The 23153-nt window shown below is 40.4% G+C and overlaps 1 protein-coding gene across 3 annotated transcripts in view; it reads left to right on the forward strand.

The window, feature by feature from the left end:
* The window catches only part of agbl4 (AGBL carboxypeptidase 4), a 432158-nt gene that overhangs the window by 326111 nt on the left and 82894 nt on the right, over positions 1-23153 (forward strand). For all 3 annotated transcript variants that reach the window (XM_044361590.1, XM_044361591.1, XM_044361592.1), the window contains one exon: positions 15367-15406. In XM_044361590.1, coding sequence (XP_044217525.1) covers positions 15367-15406 — 40 coding nt within the window. The remainder of the gene's footprint in view (positions 1-15366; positions 15407-23153) is intronic.

Consider the following 23153-nt stretch of genomic DNA (forward strand, 5'->3'; position numbering starts at 1 on the left):
CTCTGTTTCATCCCTTCCTCCCTCCATGCCTTTCTTCATCCCAACCCGACACCTCTGTCCTTCACCCGTGTGGAACTCAAGCCAAATGACTGAATTCTTCTCATTAGTAGTGCATTGGGCCAACGTGCCTGGAGGGAGACAGAGCGATCTTAGTACTGAACAGCTCAGCAGAGCTCTGAGGGGTCAATGAGCTGGTTAGGGAGTGATGTTTAATACTAGACTTAGGCAGGGGGGAGGGGAGCTTTATAGTTTCCTTCACTTGAGCATGAGGCTTTACTACATATGTAGGGGCAAGTGAGAATGTATGCATACACACATACATTTGCATACCATTTAATCATAACAATGACTATTTGAATTGCAAACAAAGTCACAAAATTCTTTTCAGGGTAAATAAAGTAGTTTTCAGACTAATTAAAACAAAAAACAGAAGACATTTCAATCTTCTCCATCCACTCCACTTTTCTGGAGCATTTTTATGGGCATGGGATGCACAGCCAAACAAGCACTCCACAAAATAAAAATAAACTCTACTGCCAAACACGGGGCAGACTAGCCACATTTCCAAACAGTAGATATGCTACAAACTAAATGGAAAATAACTCTGGTGAAGTGAATGAACTTGGAATACTCCGAGGAAGAGGATAGCATTGTCTGTCATGAAGGTTCATGCCAAGACAGCCTTACCAGCCTCAATTTATATCAGAGAAACAGGTGGAGTCTGTGATTGAGCAGGTAAATTGTCCAGCCTGAGTTATGGAGACCCCTTTGCGTAAGAGTAGAATCAGCTGTACCATGGCCAGGCCAGCATTTAAGGCAAATAGTGACAGATCTGAATTGTTGCAACAAATAACATGTTGTGGTGGAGTAAATTGTTTCGCTTCAGATTGGTTGTCATGAGTTCAGCCATTTTGATCAAAATGAATTTAACATGCACTATCCAAATATGAGTGAATAAATTCCACATTTATTGTACTACAAGTACTTTGTTGCCTAAGTGCACAGACAGCATTGTCTTCCATACTATGTCGGTGTGTGGCAAATGCAGTGTTACGAATTTCTGTCCCCTGAGATGTAAATCCAGCTTAAAGAGGAACATCTCCTGCCTTTGAAAGCCTGTTTGAATTGCTGTATATTTATATTGTATTTATGGTGCTGTAGCCTAAGTAATATAAGTGTACTTGTGAACTCTGCATCTCCCCGACAAGTCCATCAGCTTCCTCTCAGGATAAGCCAGACTGGACTCTCCTTCCAGTCCATTATGTGCATCATGTCTGGGAGTGTGCTGCATTTAAGGGGGAGAGCAGCTGATTTGATTTGCCATTACTGAAGCCTGTGCCAACTACACCTGATAATAAGATTTTTTTTCAGTTAAATATAAATTGTTGCTGCCCCAGCCCCTTTGTGGGATTGTGCCACATGGACCAGGGTTGTGCTTGCATCTCTGGTCATGAAAATTGCACAAATAATTTCGCCACACCTACTGTGTGTGCATCTGTGTTATGAGCTCGCACTTCACCCCTGATAAACACATCTACGATGTAGTATCATGTGAAATATACTGTATATCGTATTTCTTTCTTTTTCTGAGGCTTTATTGATGGAATAAGACAGATGCTAGTGTGCGTCTGTGTGTGTGTCTGTCTTTGCCAGTATGTATGTCTGTGCTTGTATGTGTGCATACATGTCTTTACATATAGCTTTGTGCGTGTTTGTGTTGGACAAAAATCAGGAGGAAGTACAGCTGTCTCTCAGTGTTTGTGTATGACTGCCAAAAAAGGCCTGGGGAGATGTAGTGCGCACACACACACACACACACACACACACACACATACACACACACACACACACACACACACACACACACACACAGAGACCATAATGGAGCCGCTATGGGGCCGCTTGGCATGTAGCCTTTCTTGCGCTGGTGTGTAATGTGATTTGTCCTGACTATTGATACCCCAAAACACCCTACTCTCCCCCTCAACCCTCTCGTTAGCCCCCACCCACCCCACTTCACCCCCACTTCCAATTTCCACACTAACCCAATTAGCATCTCGTCAATAATGCTCAGCATTTCATTTTGCTGCTTTAATTAACAAATTCAATTTGCTCGAAACTGCTGTGAAAACAAATTAAAAGCACGGCAAATTAAAAGCCCTCAGTTCGAGCGGATATAGCTAAGGTGATTACAGATGCGTCAAACGACTGTTTTCTTGTTTGTTTTATCTCAGGAGTGGAACAGAGACTCCTGAGAGGAGGGGAGACCTTGACTGAGGTGCCAGGGCAGTATAAGATCTGAAACTGCTAGGGAGGGGAAAGTGGGCCTAGCAAGCTGGAGGTGGGGAGGGGCTGAGGCACGTCTGGTGCTGGTGCACTCGATGTCACAGGGAGGCACTGCAACACATTAATAACATAGATTCAGTCCCAGTAGAATCCAACACCTTATACACACATACAGTGCATACATATTTGAGTCCTCTCCAAAATTAAAACATCACCTTTTTCTTTTTTACTAAAATGACTTAAACATTTTAATATAATACATTTCTGGATAATACTACACATTATTATATTAGCTAAAACATATTACTTAAAATGTCCATCAAGTCTCCAGGCTTTCCCCTCTGCCAGGCTAGCAACACATCAAACCCTTAATCCTTCCTCCCAGGTGGTAAGCTCACAGGAAGGCGGCCTCACACTGTCTCTTCTATCTGAGCCTGACAAACCCCCATGGGTCCAGGCCTGGTCACCAGGAGGGGCTAGCCAACTGACACGCCTTCCATAGAGTAGAAGATGGGCAAGGTTTTTCCCAGAATCAGCGCATTAATTTGCTTGCTGAGGTCACTGAGATAAAACAAGGGAAGAATATCCCACTCCGTCTCCTTCATCTTCCTTGTTTTATCCCAGTTAGGAGTAATTAAGAAGTTGCAATCCCATCCAGTTTCCATTGTGGTCATGGAAAAGTGGACCGGCTCTTCTGTGTCACAAAATACGTTTTCTTTGGGTGTTGGGCTGTGCTATTGATTATGTAATTTTCATAGATAGACTCAACGTGCAACCAAGTAGTGTGTGAGTATGTGTGAGTGAAAGTGTTGTGTTTAGTGGCCACAAGATTGCATGTCTGCTCTTTGCCATGAAGTAATCCTGCTGGCTTTATCAGGCTACTATCTCTGATGTGCAATGGAGTTGTTGTTAGCCGAATGACAAGCAGCTAAAGTGGTGGTCAGCACCTCCTAGTCTGAGCCAGTGACTTTCTGCAAGAAAATAGTACATACCGGCTTTAGTAGTGAGTTGCTCCCCAATAGGGAGATTAGGCAACGCCTACGCAGTGATGCAGACAGTGTCTCAGGCTGTCATAAAGAGGAGGGATCTGAGCATGAAGTGAAGTTAGCCAGTCATTACTAACATTGGACATTACTATCCAATGTTCATCTGTAGTCTCAAGATCTGAATAGTGACCAAAAATATAGGAGCGTGCAACAAACAACCAAAATGTGTTACTTTTCTGGGTGCAAGACATGGCAATAGATATCCAGAGGGAGCTCTGAGTAGAACTGCTCCTTTGAATTGAAAGGAGCCACTTGAAATGGTTCAGGCACCTGAGAAGGATACTGCTCAAGAGCCTTCCTTGAAGGTAATTTGGAAATATCCATCCAGAAAATGGCTCAAGGACAGGCACAAAGGTCCCATCTTGCCGCGGGATCCCCAGGATGAGCTAGATGATGGGCTCCAGAGAAGGATGGCTGGGCTACTATAGCTTGCTGCCACCATGACCCCAAACCAAAGTGGTGAAAAATAGACCGGAAAAATGGATGAATTTTGTAGAGCGGACAGTGCAGTAAAATTTCGTAATGCTTTCAATGTTAATTATTACATTACATTGTTTGTCTCTTATACATTATTATTATTAATGTATTTATTACATTATGAAACATCCTTAATCAATTTAATAATCTTAGTTAAGCAGTTGCTGTGATGGATTCTAATTTTTTCCAGTGACTTATTTTATTACATTCTCAATTTTTCTGATGGTTTCATTGTTTGTGTGGATCTTCCCCTCCCTGTGCTTTTTACTTGTCTTCATTCTCCCTGTCTGCCTGCTTGCCTGCTTTTCTTGTCTGAATGAAACTGATAGCTCGGTTATTTGGCATCCTTGGGAAACACACAGGCCTGAAGATTCCCAGCAATCAGCAGAAAAGAAATGCCACGTATTAGATCTCATCCTGGCTGCTATCCCTGTCTTGCTGTATGCCTATACAGACAGGTTATACAGGAGTAGACCAGCTGTGCTCCTCAATAGTGCTGCTCAACCTCTTGACCAGCCCAGCTCACAAACACACACATACTCACACAGCTAATGGAACTGGCCATAAGCCAGGTACCTGTGACGGTCAATGTAGCTTTGTTTAGCTCCAATGTTAAATTGATTTTTAGGTTCCAAGTCACATGGCAGTGGCAGCAGGATGACCCTTTCCTAACAGAAAGAGAGAGAGGGCGGGAGACCGACTGTACAGTACAACATTTTCTCATTCCTTCACAGACACACTCTGTGCTGCCAGTGAGCACAGTTTCCTCCCATTCGTTTGTCCTCTTCAAATAAGTGTCCTTTGAAACATCACCCTGCTCCATCTTTTTTCATTTTGTCATTTCATATCCCACTCCGTCTCCTTCATCCTCCTTGTTTTATCCCAGTTCACTATCATTTTAAGCTGTGATTAGAAGTTACCAGACACCAGACAGTGCATCCATCTGGTTCACACGTCAACATCTGGAGAGGGTGTCAGCTGTTTTGACATGGGGAAGAGACACACACATCTCTCACATCTTTAATGTGTGTGTGTTGCTTTTGTTTGTTTGCATGTGTTTCAGTGCATCTCGCACAAACTCCCTCGCCCCCCTTTCTCTCCTCCACTAGCGGCTAATTATTGTCCCGCTTAATTACCAGTAACACAGCAGTCCAGCCTGCTTCAGCTTTAAAGAACTATTCAGCACTCCATTCCAATACATGATTGAACTCGGCTAAATGGAAAAGTTGTGCTGGAGAAATGCTTTAGTCACACAACATTTTGTTTCATTTCTTTTCTAATATGTCTCTCACTGTCTGGTTACTTGAAGATAACAGACATTTGAATTTGTTTTGTGGGATATCATAAAAAAATAAAAATAACAGGTTTTGAAATGGAAAAAGGCAGCAAGACACGAGAGGAGAATTGTTCCACAGCTTGCACACATACACATTCACCACCTCTTGTTGGATCCATAAAGGCAATAAACCAATAGGAACATACACGTCTCCTGACCTTCAGCTCCAATTAGGCCCTGAGGAGAGATGGGTGAACTTTTCAACCTTACGTCTTGTCTATTGATACTCCAGTAGGGTTGTTCTGAAGACAGGAAGATCGGCAAGTCAATATTCAAGTTCACTGTTGTGGGGGGGCACAAGTTTCAGTCGCAAAACTTTAAAAGTTGACATCTCTGAAAGGAGCCCCAAGTCCCATATGGTAGAATTTCAGTTTCATTTTCCATCTCTCACAGTTGATTGAATACCCCTTACAGAAAATGATGAAAATATAAAACTATAAAACCAAGGTGGATTTTCCACTATACTACTGGCACTGGAGTGTTTCCTAAAGATAAAAATGTTTTAACACACAGCAGAAGAGACCACACACTGTCTTTTGAACTCGGTGATGTGGCTTCTATTTTTCTAACTGTCATCTAAGCTAGTGCTGAACTGATATAATGGTAAACCAGTATGCATTTACACACTCTCTGACAATGCAATGGCATGTTCAAAGAATTTCACATTAATTACTTTTTTAGACTTCTTAGGTAGAAGAATAATCCTAAAGAATGTGCCATCATTTTGTAGAATAATCGAAAAGTAATCTAGTCGAAAAAAAAGATATATTGAGTATGATATGTTTTAAATGAGCAATGTTCTTCCCCAGTAATGAGACCCAGTAATGTTGAAACAGCCAGGCCTTGATCTCTGCTCAGTAGTGCTGTGGGGTTGCTCTGACTGTGTGCCTGCCACTGGGAGGGCATTGATTCAGCGTTCTCTGGTAAATACCAGGTCACTACACCTGCACTCCATCAGGCAGGGGTCAATCACAGCCCAATGGGGAAATGATGATAGGACAGAGTCCTTCTATGTGTGTGTGTATGAGTGCAATTGTGTGTTGAGGTTTCAAGTATGCTATCAGTGTCCTCAAGTCATTGATTGGTCCCCAGTGTCAAGATGCTGCCATCGATTCTTTGCCAGGTCACAGCGGAAACTCTCGGCTCAGCAGGGGCTCTTAGGTTACCCATTTGCGCATGCATGTACACACATACAAACACTCATGCAAAGTCATGCACAGGCGCACACACATATTTAGTGTTATGCAGAGTACTGCCTAATAGATATGATGAACAGGAGACACGGCAACATGCTTAGTAGGTTGCAAGATTAGAACTCTACGGTATATACTATATACAGCTACACTGTTGCAGTTAATTTCATTGACAATGAGTTTAAGCCAAATCCACAAACCTTCCTAATGACTGATGCTAGGTTACCTATGTTTCTGTAGCTGTTAAAAACTAACTGCTAAATACATAATTGGGAACAATGTGCTTCTCACGTTTGGACTGGTGACCTAGGTAGGTCTAGAGGGTTAGCCTGTTCAGCCGAGGGAGACCAAGACCCTCTTCTATAGCCAGGCTTGCTAGCAAACAGAATGCTACCCTGTGGCCACATGGTCCACAGAGGCCAGCCAGGCCATAGATACCCCATGTTGCAGTGTCCATTATGCAGCAGAAACAGGTAGATACCTTCTTTGATTGAACATAAAGTAGAATATAGAACAAGACTGTGGTACATCATCTCATGGGGGTGAGGAGCAAGAGCTTATATAGCTGGACTACTTCTGTTCTGGGCCCTGGAACTAAACACCATGAAAGGGATTGGACTGTCTCCTTTAGTGGAGTAGTTTAGGGTGAGAGGCACATCGCACCAGATATTACTGTGTTCCTGGCTGAGCAGTACTGTAATATTTGTCCAGTGAATGGTCACCTCAATATGACTGCATGTAACATGGAGTGAGAGTGCCTAAGAGCAGTTCAGATTATTTGATCTTCTTTAAAAGTCATGGTGCTTGTGATTGTGTGTGGAAACGAGTAAGAATAGTAAGAGTACTTGGTATTAGAACATCTTAAGCCATAAATACTATAAGAGGTGCAGTTGTATGGTTCAGACACTTGAACAGACAGCCACAGAGCTGTTAGCTGATCAGCACCTGTTGTCAACTGGTCTCCAACCAGTATAAAGAGAGGGGCAGTTCATAAAAAAGAAAACAAAAAGAAATGGAGCCTAATATACTCATTGGCCTTGAGTCAGCAGTTGGTGGTCCACCTCAGTCCTCTCTGTGTTGTTTGTACTGGATCACCACATCCTGCTGACTTGCACAGGCCCGGAGTCCTCTGGAGCTCATTCCACCTAGACCAGCTGCCTATTTTGCACTGACCCTCTCCAGCTGCCTTCTTACCGTCTCATTTGCAGTGGAAGGTGGTGTCAGGGACTGCTCAGTGTCGTCAAGAAGAGGCAGAGACCTGAGCAATCAAACATGAATCACATCTGTTGAAGAATGCATTCAGCACACTGGCCCAATTTACATCCAACTCAGACTGCCTGTTGTTGGATGCCTTGTATCCAGAGATGCTTTTCATACTCCTTTAAACCTTACCTAAATTATTCTGCTGCAGCCTGACCTCAGTCTTCCTCCTGTAGTAGTCATTGCTCTTTAATATTATACCTTGATCTGCTTGATCTTCCTCCTCAGCTCCTGCTCTAGTTCTTGCTTATCTCCTGAAATTAAAGTCTTTGTTTAGTCATACAGTAGGACTTTTAGAACTGGGATAACCCAAGGCTTGTTGGAAAAACACAAGTATCACACATGGTAAACACACTTGTTTTATTGCATTTTGTTTAGCCAACATGCATCTACATCTTGTTCAGAGCTTCTCTAAATAAGGAGAAGAGATTTGTTCTCCAGTTGGTCACAAGTGTCAAATATTGATAACACACCCACATTAGTAAGGCCACCCTAGCCGTAGAGTATATTGCTAAGGGGACTTTTTGTTATCATGTGATTGACAGCACTGGGTTAGACCATTATGAACCACCTGCACCAGTTATTGCCTTCAAACTAGAAGTCTGAGTATTAAAAAAGACAAGTGGGGTGCCATGGTCATACAGCCTAGACCCATGGGATCCTTGTTCAAAAAGCAAGTTACCCGACAGACTGGCTATGACAAAATGATGGGGGAAAGGGTCCTCACAGCCATCTTAGCTGCTCTTTTAATCGGTTCTCATGAATATTTAATGAAATCAAGATGGAATTGAATCATGTTTTTAACTGCTATGAGAAAAGGCAGTGGCGTGGCGTGAGATGAGTTGGTACGTGTGTCAGCCTGACCAAATGCATACATTATGTTTGTTTGATTGCATGCTTGCATATGTTAGCATCAGCTACATGTATTATCTGTACATGCCTGTTGTGCACGTTGTCAGATTACTGTAGCTCCCATTGTTAGAGGGAGTGCAATAACGACAGCAGCAGGGAGGACTGCTGTGTGTGCCCTGTGCAGGTGGCCGTGTCTGTCCTCTCCCTCCGCTCAAGAGAAGCTGCTCTCCACTCTCAGAAGGAATAAATCTTTTATTTGGTTTGTTGTATTTTTAACCAAGGGCTCCTGGTCACGCAACAAAGCCCTGCCCTCCATCCCCTCTGCTCCCAACCTCTCTCTCCTCTTCTCAGCATCACAACAGATATTACCTGACACTGTCATGCAAGTGGAGACACGATCACATTTCTACTGGCAAGTAGCCATTTTCCTACTCAAACAAACTGATAGGGATTTTTTTCTACTTTTAGTGGTTGTTTATTCTGCTGGCAAAATTTTGCGTGCTACATTTTTGTCAGCATATGTCCAGTAAATATTAATATCTCTACTTCTCATCTTTGTAATGCTAAATTTATGCATAGATTAATTAAAGACATCATTGTATTTATACGGAAATTTGTCGATCTTGAGCTATTACATTTTTCAGTTTTAGGAAGCCCTACATCTTATTCCTCTGACATCATGGTGTACTTGCTTTCAGTGGGTCAGACAGCCACACCCAAACATAACCTAAAACGCTCATCCCATTAGCTCATTCTTACCTCACCTCTCCCCTTTGTTACCAAGGGAGGATGACTAAGATGCAGTTAGACACAGACAAGCAAATACAGGTTTGCCATTTACCTCCGGTGTGTGCGCTTTGTGGTTGTGGGTTTTTCGGTGTGTGAGCATATGCAGAAGAAAAAGTAGTGACTCAGTATTTGGATGATGTAATTGAGCTGTTTTGCCAGATGAGGTAGACAACCTCGATGAGATGAAAGGACCAGAGGAAGATGGAAGAAGAGTCAAGCTGTTGACAGATATTCTCTCACTCAAAACCCCATCAGCCATTGACCCTTGTCCTGACCCTGGATATATGATAGGGGGATGTTTGTGTATGCATGTGTGTGTTTATGGGTCACAGGGGACAGCAGTAGGACTGGATGCAGATGCCTGTTTCCTGCATGTGACCTCATCCAGAGAGCGGAGGGTAAAACCAGGAGTGCAGCACACACTGATAATTAATTCACTTACCAAGCGGTAACGTCAACATTATATTTAGACAAAGGCCAATGACTGAACATATTGATGTGAAGCATTATAGTGTGGCTATAATCAATATTTTATTATTAACAATGGATCACATGACAATTTCTAATGACAAACCCACATAGAATTATCACTTAACTTTGCAGTTCCCTGTAGTTCAATAGAGCATTTTAGCAGCTTTCAGTTCATTGTTTTGGTTTGACAGTCTGCAACTTCACTGTTTCGTTTCAGACTCATGGCTCTCATCAGTGTCGTTTTCTGACACAGGAGGGAGCTGTTTTTAGCAAAAAAAGATCTAAAAACCCACTGTGCACTACTTGCCTAACACCAAATGACACACAAAGTTAGCGACTTTGCAGCATTTAGCAGCATACTGCAAGACCTGTATATTTCCCTCAGGCGTCTGTAGAGAAGAGTGGATATTGGACTTACACAACTGTAAACACAAGTGTAAATGAATGCTAATGTTGCTCGATGTCTGTTTGCATATCTTAAAAGGTGATTTGAAAAAAACAAACAAACAGTTATTGGAGGTTTAAACTTTAAGGACTTCTATAAATAAACTATCACTGTCAGATTCAATGTATGTATACTATATTGGTCCATGCAGTTAATGTAGAATAATGTAGTATTATTATTTAATAAATATGCATTTTCTGGAAATAGAGCTTCCCACACAATATATTGTCCTTGCAAATGGAAAGTCCCATTAGTAATATTCCCATCCCACAGCTACATCTAATTTTTTTTCTTTCTTTTTTTTACTGAAAACTGTGCAAGTAGTTGGATGGTGGCTGTGGCAGTGTAATTTAGCCATATTGACTTTAAATTAATTTGAAATGAGCTACAAAATGATGGCTGGGATTTTAGTTACTCCCCCCCCCCCCCCCGCTTCCTCTCCCTTCCCCGATGGCTCCTCTGCCTCCTTTCTCTTTCTACTTCCTCACTCTCTCTTTTCTCTGTGATAACAATCAGCAAATATGAAAAGTAAATTTTGGAGGAAATGTTAGCAAATGGGTTTTGGGTAGATTGTGCATGAATATTTAATTTAGTCATAAAGTAGGGATTTAGTACATTAATGGTTTTTCCACTGCTGTCACTCGATTTGAACCCCCCCTCCTCCTTCTCCCCTTCCCACCCAGATTAAGATGGGTTCACAGTCTGCTATCTGGTCTGCTGATTGGTTCTGGTAATGACCATATTTATACTGATTATAACATTATGGATTTCTTTATGGGGGTGGGGGTTGTCAGACTTATATTAGGAAACTATTTATGAAATAAAAAATGTGTTTCTACTAATATTCAAGAGAGACTAGTAGAAACTAATAACAAGAGAATCTGATAAAGACATTTATAGAGAAACAGAGCAGTTTGTCTTTTAGTCAGGATGTCAATTTTACATTGAAGTCTTTGCAAAAGTGCATCTTTCCACTTATGGAGGTAAAGATCGAACTTTATCAGGACCTGCACTCATAAAACATCCAAGAATAGAAGCACTTATAGGGGCTCTCAGGTCAGGTTACATGACTAGAAAAATAGAACTTAATTATGTTTCATATAACACTGTTATAACACTATTTTAGGATAATTCATGACTCCAGTTCGCTGGTATATCAGTATTGTTTACTGTGCTGCTAGCAACAGAGTCCCAGAGTCCCCCATCACTGGCTTGGGCTACTGCGACAGCTGGAGTGGCCGTCACCTCTGGCTCCCAACTGCTTCCTTGTTTTCTGACCTAATAACACTTTAACTGGCAGGTCCAGTCTGGATTCACCTGTGGTAAACATCTGTGGACCTGAGCCAGACAGGTTTTTTGTAAATAATGATTTAATCTTCTTGGAGTTCTATACTGATATGGCCTTCAGCATCAGCTCAGTCAAATTAATATCAGTTAATTTTGTGGCAATCAAATACTAATAGATTTTGACTGTCATTTTATCGCCCTGTGTGTTCAACCCCACCAACCTATCACTCAGTATACATGTATTGAAGAAACTGAATCAATTAGTCAGTCAATAACAAATACTCACTTCAACTGGTTTCATCTGTTGCAGTGTGTGTTTGTCTGTGTGGCAGTGAGAGGGCAGTGGCAAGCCACTTTGCAGCTGGGCTGGCTTCAACCGGGGTGTGATCCCTCAGCTCTTGGCTGTGTTTGATAAAGATTAATTCAATCCTATTTTCTGCCCTGAAATGCTTTTGTCAGACCCCCCCTCCTCTCTCTCTCTCTCTCTTTGTGTGTGTGTGTGTGTGTGTGTGTGTCTGACTCTCCCTCTCCCTTCTAAGGAACACTAAGCACCTTATCCATGTTAAGGACCAACAAAAGCAGCAGGAAGAGAGAGCAGTGGTAGTGTGTTGTAATGCTCCACCACAGATTCATTATCTGTGTATAAGTACTGGCGGGCTGAACGGGCGCTCACACTTTTCGTCTGCTGGTTACATTGTGTGTGTGTGTGTGTGTGTGTGTGTAAAAAGGAAAAATGATTTTGATGTCAGTTTTAGAAGATGCATAGTCCTTATGTTGTGTGCACATAAGTGTGTGTGTCTGATTTCATGCATCTATAGTCATTCATAGACGTACCATTATCTCAAATGAGAAATAAGATTCAAATGAAGCTTTTCAGTTTACCATAGTTGCAGTTGCAGAGAACTACAGAGCCAGTAGAGGGTGCCACACAATTTAAGTGATTATTTAATCTCCTAATATTTAAAGTCTGTTAGTACAGACCTCCATCCAAATGTCCAAAGTTTTGACTGGACAGGACTGCATTTAAATGTAAGTTGATATCAGTATTATTATTATCATTATTATTATTATTATTATTAGTAGTAGTAGTAGTAGTACAGTAGAGGTAATAGTAGTAGTACAGCAGTAGTAGTACAATGTGCTTCACAAGAGATGGAAAATAAACATAGGAAAAGACAATAAATAAAATCAACAGAAAAAAATAAACATTTCAAAACAACTAATGACAATCAATAATTAATAATACAATAGGCGTGAAAAGAGACATTATAAGTTCTCAGGTAAAAGCAAGTTGAAAAATATGTTTCTCGTTTTGTGTGTGATTATTTAGCTCGCTTCTGTACAGACTAAAAGGGATTTGCTAGAGAACTCTCAATGTAGTGGTTCTACTTTGCACAAAGATATGTGTTTTATATTGTATTCTGGTGGAGTTAAGGGTGTGATCGTACTCCAGTTGTTCTAATCAGGACTTTATCCCCCGTACAGCAGCAGTGAGAAGAACTACAGGTGTAAATGTTTCTCTGTTGTTATTGATTCCTGCTGCAGCTCCATATCTGACTGACTGTAGAGAGTCAGCAGTCTCAACAGGTGGGAATGGCAGTGTGTGTGTGTGTGTGTGTGTGTGTGTGTGTGTGTGTGTGTGTGTGTGTGTGTGTGTGTGTGTGTGTGTGTGTGTGTGTGGCCTGCCATAGGCTACTTTTGGGGACAAATTTCAGATTTAGGACCAGTTAATTGGGGACAAAAGCTGTGTCCCCAATTGGAAAAAAGATGATTTTTGAGTCAGTGATTAGGTTTAGGGTAAGTCACCAGAAAATGAATGTAAGTCAATGTAATGTCCCCAAAAGTGACCATGATCTGATATGTGTATGTGTGTGTGTGTGTGTGTGTGTGTGTGTGTGTGTTTGTGTGTGTGTGTGTGTGTGTGTGTGTGTGTGTGTGTGTGTGTGTGTGTGAGAGTAGGTGGGAATGGTGTGTATGTGCGTGTAAATCTGTGTGTGAGTACGTGTGGTGGAGTGTATGATCTGAGCTTGCTCTCTTGTTGGTCTGCGTCTCATGTTGTCACAGTGACCTCTACTGCTTACATGGTCACCCACCCAGCACCCATACCTCTTCCACCACACATGCACCATATCTTTAAAGCTAACTTACAGTCTATACAAAATACATATTTTACTTAAGGCAAATAAGAAATTCAACCTACTTATCAAACATCCTCGCTGCAGCCTCCCAAATTCTTGCATGTTAGAACATCTAATGTTTCTTTTCTGGCTCCACTATGCTCAGATGACCTTACCTCAGCTCAAGCATCATTCACCCACTCTCCAAAAAAAAAACAACCTTATACCACCCTTTATTCATTGAGTAGTATCACCACTCACACATCTTTCTCATCAACTTGCAGATATTTGCTCTAAAACTCCATTTTGTCCATTTTGTTATTTCTTACTTTTACGAACAATACTTGTGTCATTACTGTATGTTCTTTCTAGTGCTTACATTTACAAATATATTTAAACAAATAAAAAATACATACATTTAAAGTCAGAATTACTAAATCATTGTACATTCTCCTTCTTACCTTTATCTTGATCCTGAGCACTTACATGATGATTTCTGGATGACAGAAATGATATTATTATATGATAGAGCTCTTTGACTCTTATTGCATTAGTGTTGGTGAACTTATTTTCGAAGTTATTCCATCATGGCACTCCGTGGACTGCTTTCCACTCATATTATTTGTAATAAGTCTCTCTGAGTAAGAGCATCTGCTAAATACTAAAATAAGTATTTAGTGGCCTATCAGTGAGTTCCACTTCAGGCAGTACTGTATGTAGGGAGAGAGGGACTCCAAGTATGCTGAGAGTCTCTTTGCTTATCCCTTTTAGCAACTGGTTAGTGTGGCGCCTGCATATTAATGAAGTCTGGTCCTAAAAGCTGGCTTTGACAGTGACCTAGCCATACTGTGACTCACACATACACGCAGACCCTTCATCCTTTACTACGATGTGAAGATCTTCTTTCCTGCGGGACTGGTAGATGAAGAGGACTGAGGTGTTGATTACTGCAGTGCTCGACAGTCAAGTGTGTGTGTATGTGTGCGTGTGTGAGTGTAGAAAGGCAGCAGGTTAAAGAGAGGGGTGAGCCAGCTAGCGCCTCCTCTAGACTCCTTCTCAGCTGCTGAGACATCAAGTGTAAAATTGCACACTCTTTCAAACATACTCTATCAAAGCTTATGAGGTCACACTTACACACACACACACATACAGTGTTGGGTAGTAGTCAAAACCACTTTGAAAATATAGTTGCACAAGTTTCTAGATTCTTCACATTGTATATAAACCAAGGCATACAGTACCTTAACAGAAGTGCAGTTTGGTTAAGAAGTTGAGGAATATCAAAGTATTTTGTAAAAATGATCATATTGCATATCTCACACAGTGCAAGATTACAAAAAATGCCACTAAGTTGAATGTTAATTGTATTTTAAGTTAAGTGTAAAGTCTAGTATACTACAAAATCATTCAGTACACATAAATCAAAATGACACAATAATCTTCTATTGCATAAGTCATTATTTGAATTGAACTGAACTTAATCAGGCTACTATATTACTAGTATGACTGACTGTATGCTACATGGCGATTGATCAGTAGACTCTCTGGAAGACTGGATGATAATGGGCTGTCCCAGCGGCCCTGAGCTTTAAGTTGCTGACCATGTAAGCGTAACATCCCTGATTTGAGTCTTGCCAGGGAACTTTGTTGCATCTCATCTCATCATCCCTTCTCTTTCTCCGCTCATTTCCTTTCACCGTGCTAATAAAGAAAGCAAAAAATTCCCCCCAAAACATGGCTTTTAGATAGTGATTTTAATGACTGTGTAATGTCATTTACATTTGTCTTTCTTCTCTTTTTCTTTTAGCAACAACGGCGTCTAGACCTGTTAACCATCACCAACACCGGTAAGTCCCTGAGATTTAATGCTCTGACTTCACTGTCACCCCAAATTCACCTCTCTGCTTCACCACTGATATTAAACTGTGCTGTGATGCTCCCATACGCAGCCCAGTATCAGTATATTTTTCTGTGTTTTCTAATTTGACTTGCTATTGATTTGACAGAAGCATGCCACTAAGGCACTCAAGTATTTTTTCTCTAACCCACTTCTAAATGCTCAAAGGGTTACATGCTGTTTTCTGGATGCAACTTTTCTACACAAACACAAACCTGCACAGTTGGACGAAACCCTGCAGCTTAACTATTGCTGATTTGGTGGCTGCTGGTTAGTTACTTGAGCATGTTATTTTATGATGTATTAGATGTAAACAAACTATCATCAGTTGTATGAACAACTATCACTATCAAGCATGTGACCCCAAGCGTATATGCAATATGTAAGCATATATCCATCCCTCTATATGTGTGAGTGTGTGTTGTAACGGTAGGTCTTGTACAGAGACTCTGTACTTATGTTTAGATTGTGAAAGAACTAGTCAACATGTTAGCTTTAAGCTATCAAGTTAGAGAACGTCACCTTTTCCTTCTATCATGGATTATATGTGTGAGAATGTCGCTTCTCTTGATGTTTTTACATATTTATTTTCATTGTCACTTTCAGAGAATTTTGACTCACAAGGAATGTGTTTATGTAGGTTGGAATCGATTTATGCTTTCATCCGACCAAATTCTCATTGGTCGAATAATCTCTGTGTTCCTTTCATAAGAAGAAAAGTGCTTCATCAGTAGCCTTCCAGGATTAATCCATTATTTCCTGCAGTGGGAGGAACAGACTAACAAATTACCTGTGAAAACAGGGGTGTATTCAAAACACCCCCGTTGTTTTCACAACTTTGAACTCGCCCAACTTAATGGAGACTGCTGGGTCTAACTGTACTCAACGTTTACTGAGTGTTTACTGAATCAGTGTTTCTCCGATAATTATAACAACGGAGAAACACTGAAGACATAAAACAGAGTAATAGAGAATGGAGAAATGTGTGGCTGCTGAGTTCACTGTGCACTCTGTCTCGTTACATCCAACCTCCCCGCGACTAATCGATTAGTTGAAGATTATGTATGATTTCAGTCGACCAAGATTTTCTTTGACTACAGCCCTAATGTACAGTTGTATGCAAAAGTTTGTGCACTCCTTGACAAATAACATATTTTGGTGATTTTTGTAATTGAAAAGATGTTAACACAGTCTCTCTAGATATTTTCAGCAAACATTAATATTTAGCTACCTTTTATGTCATGAATTGAACAAAAATAAAAACATTGTGGCATGTGCAAAAGTTTGGGCACCGTTAGAGTTCTGAAGTTTCAGGCTTTTTTATAAGGTCTCAGACCTTGATCAGCTCATTAGGCCTGAGGCATGTCAACAAATGTCAACTGGTGCCAGTTTCAAAGCTTTACAAATACTCTGACTCTTCAAACCTTGTGCAAACACTCAGCAACCATGGCTTCCCCTAAATAGCTGTGTAAGACTGTGTAAGAATGAAAGTTTTTGATGTCCAGGAAAAAGCAGGGGAAAGCTACAAGAAGATAGCAAAGTTTTGTCAGCTTGCAGTTTCCACAGTGCGAAATGTAATTAGGGGATGGCAGTTTAGAGGAACTGTGGAGGTCAAGATTAGATCTGGAAGAGCAAGAAAACTCTCGGAGAGAACTGCTCATATGTGTAACATACCTCTTGCATGTTGCATTAAATACATAACTTGAGCTTTACATGGTTACTATTCTAATAGCAAAATCTTGTAATACAGAATTTAATTTTGTCAGTAATTTTACATTTATTTGATAGTTGTAAGGTGTACATATTTGTGTAATTTTCACATTTTTATGCTGTTATTTTATATTTCATATTTAATACTAGTATGCAAGGTAATGATGCAGCTATGAAGCCCATCACCAGGGGAACAAGTCAGACCGGGCTTGTATTCCCCAGGTGAGTGTGTGACTTTTAAGTGAAAACTTGTAAATATTAATGTATAGCCTATCTGAGAGAGACTGTAACTATATTACAGATTCATACATTCAGAGTGAATATCTATGTGTGCTGATACATCTGTATCAGTAGCATCTTTGTGTGATTTGTAATAAAAGTCTTTGATCCTGGTCAAGGTTAGACCTTTGGTCCTATAACTTGTCAGTTAATGCTTATTGAGCTTGGCTACAGAAATCATTCATTAGTATTGTATGTTTCCTTTGATTATGATTTCCTTTTATGCTGAATAGTTTTACTGAGACAAGGCTTGTCCCCCCCAATCCCGAAGTGCTTGTAAACAATAAACAAATCATCACGGAATCGACATCGGAGCTGTCTGTGTCTCTTCGTTGGAGTCAACTAGCTGTCAGCCGTTAGTGCACCACCATCAACAAAACACAAGGCAGAGACTGTTGGCTGTCACCACTGTCAGCGATATAAAGAGATTGATTTAATGGGGGTGTTATAAATTGTGTATAGATAGTTGACCCTCGTTACATATGCTGGTCAGAAAGACAAATCAAAACCCCCATTTGACTGCACAAAAACCTGCAGGAAGATTTAGCAGACTCAGGAGTGATGGTGCACCGTTCCACTGTGCAGCGATGCTCCCACAAACAGGACCGTCATGTAAGAGTCAGTAGAAGAAAACCTTACCTGCATCCTTATCATAAAATCCAACATCAGAAGTATGCGATGGAACATCTACAGAAGCCTGATGCGTTTTGGAAACAAGTGCTGTGGACTGATGAAGTTATAATAGAACTCTTTGGCCACAATCAGCAAAGGCATGTCTGGAGAAAAAAAGGAGCAGCATTTCATGAAAAGAACACCTTGCCAGCTGTTAAACGTGGGGGTAGATCTATCATGCTTGGCACAGGAAACATTGCACGGGTAGAGGGAAGAATAGATTCCACTAGAAGCAAACATCACACCATCTGTAGAAAAGCTCAAGTTGTTTAGGATAATGATCCTAAACATACCTCGAAATCCACCATGGATGCAAGCTGAAGGTTTTTGAATGGCCTTCACACTCCCCACTTACACATAATTGAAAATCTGTTGGTTGATCCTAAAAGAGCTGTGCATGCAAGACAGCCCAAGAATATTGCAAAACTAGAAGCCTTTTGCAAGGAAGAATGGGAGAAAATCCCAAATACAAGAATTGAGAGACTTTTAGCCGGCTACAAGAAATGTTTGCAAGCTGTGATATCTGCCAGAGGGGGTGTTACTATGTATAGTAAGGTGCCCAAACTTTTGCACATGCCACACTGATGTTTATTTTTGTTCAATTTATGACATAAGAAGTAAGTATGCATTAATGTTTGCTGAAAATATTGTGTTTTTTTCCCACATCCTATAGAGACTGTGTTTACATCTTTTCAATTAAAAAATCACCAAAATATGTTATTTGTCAAGGGATACCCAAACTTTAAACAACTGTAGACTGTAGATTTTAACATACATGTAAACACATTTTCCTTTGCATGACAAGTACAAGACACTTACACACTCAAATGCCATGAAACCCACGCATATTGGTAACAACACGTCTGAAATGCTTTTATAATTGAACTGAACTGAAAATTCTCTCTGCTCATACAGGCAAACACTCCAGAAACATAAATCAATACACTTTTATAAATGTCTGACATGTACTATTGAACATGCTCTATTCTTATGTATGTTTCTGAACCATGTAAATATATATATACCACTCCTCATACATATATTGACATTGATCATTTATTGAAAACCAGTTGCAAACAATATCAGAACATAACAGAATTTTTTATATGGACTACTGAGATGTTGTCATATACAAAATTGAATCCCTCTGGCATTAAACACTGTTGAAACACTTGTGCACTACTGAAAAACCATGACATAATTAACTCAATAACATACATACAGTATCAAAAACACTTCTCCTATTAACTTGTTTATCTAAACACAGCAGCAGTTTTTTGCACTTTTTGGTCAGCAGTGCAAAACTTGTGATAGTGTGTGTGAAGGGATATTAATATTTCAGTTGCACATACGAACATTTCAACAAAGAACGAAAAGAAAACCTTGAACAGATTGAATGAATGTTTATAACCATATTTTGTTTGTGTACTGGTTGTGAGGTTTTTTTTGTTTTTTTTTTCAATCTCATTTGTGCAAAGTATTTTGAATTCAATCCAATATGCACCTCAAACTCATAGCATGTAGCAGTCAGGAACACATATGGTGCTCTAAGTTTGACTGGATGTGGAAACATGTCACAAAGAACTGTTAGGAATCTATGCCAGTCTCTTATAGAGGCAGCTGTGTAAACGAGGGATCTGCTGAGATGGAAAGCGAGGAGATATTCGAAAAACGGGGGAGGAGAAACAGATGGGGACGGCAAGGAGGATACAGAGACCCATATGTCTAAAGTATCTGGATGATCTAATATGCTTTGATTAGAATAATGCATATGTGAGGGACTTGCAGAGTGGGTTAATTTAGCAGGTTTACGTTGCAGCTGTTCCTCAGGCCCTGGGCAGAGGCAAGACTCGCCCCTGGCCTTCACAATTTGACAGAGGGCAACCAGAGAGAGAGAAAGATCCGGGTGGGAAGAAAAGAGTAAGAGTGTGAGCAAGATTACAAAGTATAGCAACACCTTCTGTGGCCAGGTAAGAGGGGAAAAGAGTAAGAAAGATCATTTTAGTGAATACTGTCTCGCTACACTTTATGAAAAACAAAGAAGATGATTACAGAAAGAGAAGATAATAATCACATACTTTTTTGTATATTTTATGAAATAACTGATTGCAACTAACCTGACCTCATAAGGAGTGTTTGCTTACTAGACCTGTTCCTCTGCTGTTAATGTAGAGGTGTGATATCATTAATATATATCAAATCAATCAGTTTGTCAAATAATAGATCACAATAGATATATATTTGCTGTATGTCTCATAAGAATGTACTGTATACATTGTCCAGTAAATTAGTGCTGTATGAATGTGTCCTGTTTCCAAAAACAACATGAATGTGATATTTAAATTTTTGAAACATACCGTATTCTAGATATACACACCATGATGCAAAAGTAGAAAAAAATCTCATCATAATTAAAGATGATTCACCTCAGCTATTCACAACACAGTAAAATATATGTGATGCCATCCGTTTTTTATTGCTTTCATTGCTTAAGACATTTTCATACTCTTTCTTGGAGCTACATATAATCTAGCAAGGCCAGCCAACAATTCTAACCTTATTGTAGTTAAGTAGGGCTAATAGCGTCACGCATTTTATCATAATGTAGTCATAATGGACTACTTAAAGGTTTCTCCTTTGCTCACAAATCTACATCAACGCTTCATAGAGAACGCACCACTCTCTGAGCTGTTGTTGCTCTTTTCTCCAGATACTCAAGCTAGAAAAACATTGTTACTGTTCTGGAAACATTGGTACATTTCTTACAAACTAGCTACTGAAATCTGTTTCTGAATAAATCTGAAGTGACAAAGAGGCAACTCATGCTCCAGTTTATATCTATAACATGTAGTTTAAATGATTTTTGAATATTTTTGAGCTTTTAGAGAGTGTTTTGAGGATTTTGCTCTTCTTTTCTTCTGTTGCACAAAGCGGACAATCACAGGAAGTAATTTTGTTCTATTTAAGCATCGGCCTCTCAGACGTCTGTGTAGAGCCTCATTATAGGTATAATGTCTAAATCTATCACTCAAATTTAAATGAAATTTTATGCAACAAACTGAGAAAAAAATAAAGAGATCTGAATGATTTGCAAAGCCACTGTACTCAGCAAGGGTATTTTAATTTTGTCCTCTCTTTTTTTGTTGGTTAGCCAGTATGCAGCATCAGACAGTAGCACTCCATGGTACATAAGCTGATAATTACAGAGGAAAGTCTTTTCTATTGCAACGAAGTTTCACTGGTGGTAATGAGATGTGCTGTTAATATTATACGGCCACAGTCCCTTCCCATCTTTAAACCGCTTAATATTTACTGTAAGTCTTCTTATGACTTTGCATCTCCCTCTTTGGATGAGCTTACAGTAGTGGACACAGCAGAACTACCTTCCTTTACTGAAATAGCTTTCAATTATTTCTCACTGAAAGGTTTCTTCCTCTGACCACTGTAGAGCTCAGTGTGCTGTGTAAATTATTGCAGGTCATTATTCAGACTGTTGTTACCTGTGGCCTTGAAGGGAAGTCTATTATATTCTTAACTTGGTAGACATATTTTATCCTGCCCTGCTGCTTATTACTATTCACAGTAGGTGAGCGGATATGCACACACACACACTGAACACAGTGAAGGTTAGTATGATGGCTGTATGAAAAGCAGGTGAGGCTTTCAGATGAATGAGGCTGATAGGGAAACACTCACAGGACACCCTCTCCTTCTCCCCGCAGATTAAAGGAGTTTCCGCTCCCTCTCTCCCTTTCTCCTTGTCATCCTCGTCATCCTCCCACCTGCCTGTCACTCTGCTGTTGGCACTTCTTCCTCTGCTTGTTTGACTTAGCAACACTTGTTATCTACTGTTATTTACTAGTGATCTGATTGTATCCTCTTGCTTCTGCCCTTTTAGTGCTGTATCTTTCCCTCTTTATCCATCCTGTCACCTCTCTTCATTGCGTCTTCATAGCTTGGACAGCAGGGGGAATCACAGGGTGTGAACAAACTAATGGGCTCAAGTGGCTTCATAACATGCTGTGTGTGTGTGTGCGTGTGTGTGTGTGCGTGTGTGTGTAAAGAGAGAGAGAGAGAGAGAGAAAGAGAGATTTGATGAGGATTCTGCCCCTGTTGCTCTGTTGGCCTCTGTTTCTAATGCTGTTCATTAGCTACTATGAAGAATGATTCACACTTACACATGTAATTGAGTTTACATATACATACATGTAACATATAGCTTTGATATTGATATGGAGGAAAAACTAATAAAAACACACACAGTAGCTCTTTACTCTCTCTTTCTTATTTCACACACACATGCACAGTCACTCCCACACACAGACCCACTCAAACCTCACTCGGCCCTCTTTAATTGGACACTTGAGCAGCGCACGGCTGCATCTGGCTCCTGTTGAACACAGCCTGACATTTCAGACTGCTGACCTTTCCAGCCCCGCCACAACTAAATAATGATTAGTCCTGGCAACTGTTCCACCACAGCAACAGCCAGGTACACACACGAACACACACACACACATACATTCACACAATCAGGCACATTTACTGCACACACACAGGTGCAAACGGCACAAAACAGAACAACAAAAACACCTGCATTGAAGGCTTTGTCTTTTCACAGTGAGAAAATGGGGTGCAGGCATTGATTTGAGAGGCCATTGTCATTCTTTTGGCTTATCGATTAGATTGTCCTTTTCCATATCTGCAGTCAGCACCCAATAATGTGTTGTTCTAAATTAACTCTGCTTGCCTCTGTTTAGTTTCTCCTTTCCCCTTAATGCGCTCTCAGCATTACAGTGGAAAAAAGGTCAATCATATTCATGAGATCTGGGCAGATTTGAGAGGATGGTTGTATGTGAGAGTGTGTACTTGTGTGTATACACTTTTAGGTTTGTGCACAGATGCATGCAGCTTGTGTGTGTGTGTGTGTGTGTGTGTGTGTGTGTGTGTGTGTGTGTGTGTGTGTGTGTGTGTGTGTGTGTCTAAAGCAATGAAGCACCGTGGAGATAATAGGCAGTTCTCAGATCTCTCCTCTC

Source organism: Thunnus albacares, chromosome 9 (genome assembly GCF_914725855.1).
Source record: "Thunnus albacares chromosome 9, fThuAlb1.1, whole genome shotgun sequence".
Lineage (NCBI taxonomy): Eukaryota > Metazoa > Chordata > Actinopteri > Scombriformes > Scombridae > Thunnus > Thunnus albacares.